At 54.9% G+C, this 7,481-nt stretch overlaps 1 protein-coding gene across 1 annotated transcript; it reads right to left on the bottom strand.

Annotated features, from left to right (window-relative positions):
• Nucleotides 1–4,801: 4,801 nt before the first annotated feature.
• On the bottom strand, nucleotides 4,802–6,921 carry PV07_08089 (uncharacterized protein). Its single transcript, XM_016395219.1, has one exon. It carries the CDS (start codon nucleotides 6,586–6,588, stop codon nucleotides 5,278–5,280), a length of 1,311 nt encoding a protein of 436 aa, XP_016248638.1. The 5' UTR covers nucleotides 6,589–6,921; the 3' UTR covers nucleotides 4,802–5,277.
• Between the last annotated feature and the right edge of the window lie 560 nt (nucleotides 6,922–7,481).

The following is a 7,481-nucleotide window of genomic DNA, read 5'->3' as shown; positions in this document are numbered from 1 at the left end:
CACGAGGAGGAAAGTGAAGAGGTGAGTAAGTTGGTATGCTGCCTGCAGGTCGACATCCCTCTGGACAATCTTCGACCCGGTGACACCGCTTTTGCCGTATAACAAGCCTCTTTTGCCTGCCTGTGATCTGGAGCATCGTTGCCAGCAGCCACCACTATTGAGGGGAGGGAGGGGGTTCTGGTTGGATTTTAAAGCTGAAAGGAGCCCCTTTCCAAACCTCGAGGTCTTGCGTCTGGCCCGGGCTTTGGGCGGCAGACAGCAGCGTCTGGTCAATCTCGACCTGGGCTTCCACAATACGTTGGAGATGAGACCTGGATCCCTCAGAGCACTCTGTTCGGACTCAGACTGAAACGGGGTAGTGGTGGTGGTTGGAAAATCTGGCGCGACTCCGCCCACTTGATTGAACAATCCCTCGCAGAATATGCGACCCCGGGACAGCAGACACAGTGGCGGGATACTCCCCCTACCTTCTGGCCTTTTATGAAACGAGGCCGGCGGACAACTGTGGTCAGATTATGAACGCATCACCGCATCAGAAAGGCTGGAACTCCAACGAAGCGAACCTGTGTTCGCAGTCCAGACAGAGAGCATGATCTCGGTTTTGACCACCAGCGAGGCGGACTGAGGGGATATGGCGAAATGGCGACACGGAGACGCACACACGAGCCTCCTGCCTAGCAAGACATGGGCACAAACCGGGTGGGAAAACAAGACTCCAGCCTCATAACCTTCACTTAGATATGATAGGAGACGTTGTCGGCGGTCTAGAGCCTCGGAGTGACACAAGCCAAAGCTGTACTTACGTTGCTCTCCCCGAGTTGTAGACCAGGCAAGACCTTCCGACATGAGCCTGTCGTCCTCTGGGCCCCCCTTTTCCCGTCATTCTCTGTCACCAGAATGTCAGTGTCGAATGTCAAGTGTCAGACGAACGAGATTTGTCTAGACGGACGATTGGGGGCACAGGAGGGACAGTGAGTCTGGGACCTCGACTGCCGCGATGCCCAGAGCACCTTACATCAGATGGTGGACACGCCCACATCGACAAGGCGCTGCCTAACTGGGCCCCTTCGCTCTGAGTCCACCAGTGAGGCAAGTCGACGGGCGGTGCTGAAGTTTTTCGATGCGGCTTGCGGCTTTTGCTTTCGCAAGATCCAAAACACCATGTCATCGCCACTAAGCGCCCGGAATGGTCACAGGACGAATATTCTCATCCAGCCCAAGTTTCAAGCATGGTCGCTGCTTCTGCCTCTGCCTCCAAGATGAGCGGCGAGATGTTGATCATGCCTAGCTGGACGTCTAGCGAGGGAGCTGTGCTAGCTGCGGCAGTGTCTTCATCACGCTTGCGCAAGGATCTGCAACAGCGTGAAGGTCGAGCAGCAGCGACCGCCGGGCATCACTGTTTGCGATAGGGCGGGCAGACGCCAGAGAGTTTAAGCCGCAGTTCGACATGACTCACTTTGTGCTGTCCACCGCGTAAGATGCAGCCGCAGCTCGACGTGTGCGCTGGGCTTAGATTCGCCGTGCTGAGGACATGGGGGCGTCGCAGGGGAGCAAGCGAACAGGCTGTTGCTGTAACCGTGGTCGTCCCAGAACAGCAGACCCTTCTCTCGGGGTTATCCTGAGTAATCCAGGGACAATAGTAACCAAATCGCCGCGATGTGAATTTGAGACTTCTGCGTTGGCGGGTATAGCACGTATACCGATTTAGGAAATGCCTGATATCCACATCAATACTTCGGGGGCGATGTTGAACCAACCCATTCAAGGAAAACTCGGTGGCGCAGAACGAATACGACCCAGCCAGAAAGCGAGAAGGTCGTACGCAGCCCTCACCTGCGACGCCCAGAGCCTCCTCTCAAGAGGATCAGTGGCCAAATTGCGGTTGGATTCGGCAGACGAGTGAGTGCAATTTTCCACATTTTCCCATTTTACACCCAGTTTGCGCAGGCGAGATGGTGTGTGAATGAGACACGCAGCGGTGATGCAGCAGGTGCCTCGTATGCTGGTGACCATACGCGCACGGGGGGGGGCACTCCCAATGGTGGTCCTTTCTCTGCTCAGAGGCCCATAGACCCATAGCGAACAGCCATACTCTTCGCTCCCAAAGCGGGGTGGAGAAGATTGATTCTTACCTCAGCCTGAAGGATTGAGTACGTGTCATCATAAGCTCCATGGAGCTGTGATTCTCAGGCAGAGTACTGTGCCAGTTGGCGCCCTCTGCCCCTCGATGGGTGAGATTCCTAGCACGGGTTCCTACATCAAGGCCCGTCAGCATGGAGAATGAACAAACAAAAAATTCGGTCCTTCTGCTAGTTAGCTTCTTGGTATCTCTAAGATTTTAGATGCGACATGAGGTGTCTCAGAAATCTTGCGGAGTAGAAGCGGTCATCCATGAACAGGTCAGGAAAAAGGGGCAACCGACAGGTCGTCAGTGGTTCCCCAATAGAGCGACCACATGTTTTTTGTTTGGATGATGGGATATTGGGGGCGGCGCCACGGGGATCACGACAGCGATCGATAAGCCCAAGTTCCCACCGGGCGCCCACGTCTCCTCGCCTATCGATAGTCGTATCGATAGCGGTATCGATAGCGATAGCGACAAGAGATGCGAGGGGCAATAGTTCAGTCAGCCCTCGTTGATCTTCTACTGTAATTTACCCCATTTGTCCGTCTCTTCAACAGGAAGCGGGATCTTTTTTTGAGGCTGCCTCGTGTTTGCGAGACAATTCATGCAAGAAAGACGGCCTCTGGACGCAGGAGGGATCCAGAGATAGAGGCACAAACCCAATCAAGGGGAGAGAAGACGCGAGATCCCCGTCACCCCCTGAAGCGAGCCGTCCACCAGAGTCGGGAAGTTTTTGAGCGCTACACGTTTGGCAAAAGGCTGAAAAGGGGAGCAGGTTAGCGAAAACCACGCCCAGTGTGTGGTTTTGTGGCGTCCTGTTCGGTCTTCCCGCTCTAGCAGCTGAATGCTCCGATCAGCCACCGAGAGTTTAACTGCTCTTACGAGGAGAAGGACAGGTACCGCATACACTGTTGCGCCCTCTGGGATTCGGAGGCACCATCGCCCAACTTTGTAAGCGAAGGGCTCAGCCCTATTCTCCACATATGCCCTCGTAAGTGGTGAAGGAGCATTGCGATTACCCGAACTTCTGGCTTTGGCCAGCTCCCTTGCGGTCCCGAAGAGGGAGACTGAAACTTCCCAGCGACTCCCGGAACGACTTGGCAGTATGCAAGGGAGGAACTAGGCCAGAAGTCGTTCCAAAATGCCGGGCAAGGCCTTTCCTGGCCCAATGCAGACAAGTCGCTCCCCAGGAGGACAAGGCACAAACGAGGTACCCACGTGGATGGGGGCGGAGTCGATTCGATGGTTCCCGGGTTCCTTGGTCGTTGAGGTAAGCTGCTGGATACTCGGTCGGCAGGGTGTCCCAAAGAGCAGCCCTCGGGCTCCTTGGGCCACGAGAAGGGTCGGGACCTTTCCTGACGAATAACACTGGGGGAGCGAGAGGGCATCCAGGGCATCCCAAGTCGTACCCCGAGGTTGCGTGTTCTGGTAAAGGGCCTGTCGAGTCGGCTGACCAGTCAAACGTCCTGCTCTCCACGTCATTATTTGCCTCATTCGCTTACAAGTCACAGTTCTGATCGAGTGATCGAGGGATTTTGCGGAGGGGGATGCCAAATGGTGTCTGGAGATGCTTCGTCACACGAGCAGATTCCTTCGCTCTGTCGGGAGGCCTGAGCCCTGATCATAACCCATTGCGAGGGGGGTAAGTTCGGACGTCTGGCACCATGACTTCGATGCAATGCTTGGTCGCCAATGTGAGAGAGAGAGAGAGAGAGTGTGTGTGTGTGTGCGTGAACCGGGCAATTGCAGGATGCAAATCACTTCCTTGTTCGATACGAAGGATTCTACTAGAAGGAGGGCTTCCACACGCTGCTACTGGACCGCAGGGAGACTTTCTCTAGCGGTTGTTGCCCCGCGATCCGCCTCGACACGTTGACAAGCGCTTGGGAAAAAAATTTTCGATGGCCTTCTTTCACCGGCTTTGAGCCAGGCAGGGAGAAGGGATCCGGTTCGAAACCGAGCCATGGAAGAAATCAACCCCCTCACAGTATGCTGTAAGATCGGTTGCCTCTTTCGTCTACGAGCTTGGTGGTTGACAATTTGTTGACCTGGCTGGCAATGGCCGAGCCCCCCTTTCTCTAGGGCGATTGTCCATATTGCCACAGGCGGAGAGGAGGAAGCCTGGCACGTATCAGCCCCAGTAGGGCATAATCTCACTTCCTCCCTTGGGCAAGTGGGTGTCCTCTTGTCCTGGGCCAGCACGGTTTGCTCCCAGCTGGTGCTTCGTGGTCTGTGCAAGGAGTATCGCGCACGGCAGGTGAGCGCATCACAGAGTGTGGATGATGGAAAGCCCACACCCGACAGGACTGATTTGCTCACCGAAAACAGCCCCAATCATCGTCGTTACCATGGAGGGGCGATCGAAGAGCCTATGGGCGGGATCCTTCGTTGCACAACTGCACATCGACTCGTCGACATGCCGTGCATGATGGAGGATCCATCGCTGGCGTTTCGGACTGGTTAGAGGTCAGCCGCAGAGACTAGAGAGAAGTTTCGACCAGTATCATTCTTCTTCCACAGAAATCGGGCGAGGAATGAATGCAAATCCAACTGGTACTTCCTCTCCCACCCCCCATCGTCCTGCGAGCCGCGCATGTAAGCACTTGCACCAGAACAAGACCGGGGGTGAAGAGAATTACAAAGACGACCATATTTGGATGAAGGAACGATTGTGAATTGCATAGTCCAATAGATGTTTCCATTTTGCTACCTAGAAGTGGGCGATCTCTCAACTTGATACGCCTCTTTCCCAGAGCATTCTGGGTCTCACATGGTGTACGAGCCTGTAAGCTCGACCCATAGTTGACAACCTGCGTCTTCCAGAGACCGGTAGAGAGACATTTCCATGCTGTTTCTCAGAATAACATACAGCCGCATTGGGTATCATGACACATACAGTAACAATCCAATCAAAAAAAGAAGACGTTCGGTTTTGGAACGTTTGCCAAAAAAAGACAATAGATCCAACTCAGCACTTGAGGGATCGTGATAGAAGGATAAAATTCTTTCCGTGAGAAGAAAAAAAGACCCCCACGACTGGGGAATTTTTGTGTTCCGTGAGAAAGCAACGCCGTAGAAAGCCCCCCATTTCTCCGTGTATTCCGTTCATTGTGCCATGTCCGTTTCGTAGCCTGCAAAAAGTCGTGATACATTTAGACAAAGGAAAAGCGGGGGCCCTTTTCGAGGGCCCGGACGTCTTCCCAGACACTGTTGAGGGTCTCGACAAGAGGCTCGGGAAGAGGCCCTTGCTCGAGGATATCCATGTTTTCTTTGAGTTGAGAAAGCTTGGATGCGCCGACGATGACAGCGTCACCGTACTCGGCACCGAGTTGCGAATGCCAGGTCGTCCATCGGAGGGCGGCAGCGTGACCACTGATACCGAATTTTCTGGCCTGTTGACGAACAATCTCGGCGGCCGCGAATAGAGGATCCTGGAAATAGTCGCCGGCATATTTGGCGCCCAGAGGCGAGGCGATGTTCCAGCGGCTGTTCCTGTCTCTCGTCGATGCCCGTGAGACCTTGTTGGAGAAAAAGCCGCACGCCGAGGGACTGTAAGCGTAGAATGCGATGTTGTGTTCGCGAAGCACCGCAAACAATCGTTCCTCGCCTCCTCGGCAGATGGGGTTGTACTGTCCTTGGTAGACGGAAGGCTTTACATAGCCGTTCTCCTCGCAGATGCGTACAATCTCCTCGACTTCCTCGACCGAGTAGTTGGAAAGACCAAAGCGTTCAAACTTGCCTTCGTGGTAAGCCTTGTCCATGGCCTCGCATGTCTCCTTGAATGCGGTGGCTCGGTCGGGGGCGTGCAGATACATGACGTCTACAGTGTCGGTGTTCAGGGCTTCCAGAGATCTGTCAATGCTCAGGGCAATGTTCTTGGCCCGGTGGGATCCAGGCATGAAACTCGAGACTTTGGTCGAAACATTGGCCCATTTGGATAGTCGGAGTGCATCCTCGCCCAAAAGCTTCTCACAGGTGCCACCTCGACCCACTGGGTACGCTCGGGCGGTGTCGATGTCTGCGTAGCCCCTTGACCGGAACAAGTCGACGAACTTCGAGGCGTCCTCGACTGTGGTGATTTTGGCGAGTGGTGACAAGTTCGATCCGACCGAAGCTGTTCCCAGTACTACTCTCAAAGGGGGTTTGCATGGCACTGCCGGCACAACGGGCATAGGTAGACTCTCTGTGTTGTCAAATGTGCTTGCGCGTGAGCGGGCGGTCGGTGTGACAGTCAGGTCTGTGGCGTCGGTATCTTCTGATAGTCTCGAGCTGAATGAATATGCAGAGCGTGATGAAGACGCGGAGTTGGGGTATTCGAGAGACGTTCGTTTCCAATGTGTGCCCAGGTTTGCCATATTTAATTGAGGGAGGTCCTCCAACCTCGATCTGAGGGCTGCGGCCATTGAGCCCATGTGTCTGTCTTGTGACATGGTCGGGGATTGAGGATAGTCGTAGTCTGCCATTGTCACTGGACGTCTGAGGGACAGATGGCGACTAATATAGAGGGTCCGGGGAGGGACAGGTCACTGTTTTTGGCAGGAGCGTATTTCGAGAAATAAATTCACTCAAGAGAAATACAGTCAGCCGTGCTTGGGCGGTGATGGAGGGTGGTGGTGTGGGAAAAAAGGCTAATCAGTAAGGAGGGGGACAAAGAGCTTTTGTAAGTCTTTGTCAACACAACACAATGTTTGCCGCTCTGGGTAGATCGCAGTGGGCGTGTGGGTGAATGGAGATGTTTGTGTAGTATAAGAGAGTCTGGGTAGGGGACATGGAGGGCGGTAGATGGGAGTATATCTAGCCTGGGACCTGAAACGGAGGAGTTTGCCGACAGGGCCCATCCTTTTTGGGGTTTGATGGGCAGGATCAAGGGTCGCCACAGTTGTTTGCGCGGCCCATGGGCCATGGGACTGTGCAGAGGAGAGGAGAAGTGGCCTGTGGCGAGCGCCGGCCCAAGTCTCGAGCATTCCTCCTCCGAGTTGACGCAGCCAGCCAACGGTCCTGGCGTCTTCCACCCACTCGCATCCAGGTGACACGGAACCCACAGTCGCCGTGGTTCCACCTGGTGTGCGTCGTGACCCTGGTCAGCTGTTGTTCCATCCCTGCCCCCTGGCCCAGAGGGAAGAGGACAAACTTTCCAAATGCTCGGCTCAAAGTGAAAAGCCCCCTTGTTGATGCGTCGACGCCCATGCTCGTACGCCCACCCCGTCGTGCCGCAGCTTCAACTAGGGCTGGTCGTGGTCTAGTCCCTTCCTTCTCGCCCAGCGCCAAAGAACACCCTTTCGCCGAGTCACGGCTCTTCCACGTCTCATGCTTTGGCAAGTCATGGAGCGAGGGCCCTCAGCCCAGTCAGCCGCTG

Source organism: Cladophialophora immunda, assembly GCF_000835495.1.
Source record: "Cladophialophora immunda strain CBS 83496 unplaced genomic scaffold supercont1.4, whole genome shotgun sequence".
In the NCBI taxonomy this organism is placed as follows: Eukaryota; Fungi; Ascomycota; class Eurotiomycetes; order Chaetothyriales; family Herpotrichiellaceae; genus Cladophialophora; species Cladophialophora immunda.
This window is presented reverse-complemented; position numbering and strand designations above follow the sequence as displayed.

Excerpts from the sequence above, each read along its gene's own strand:
- PV07_08089 (XM_016395219.1), bottom strand. The coding sequence starts at position 6,588 with ATGGCAGACTACGACTATCCTCAATCCCCGACCATGTCACAAGACAGA.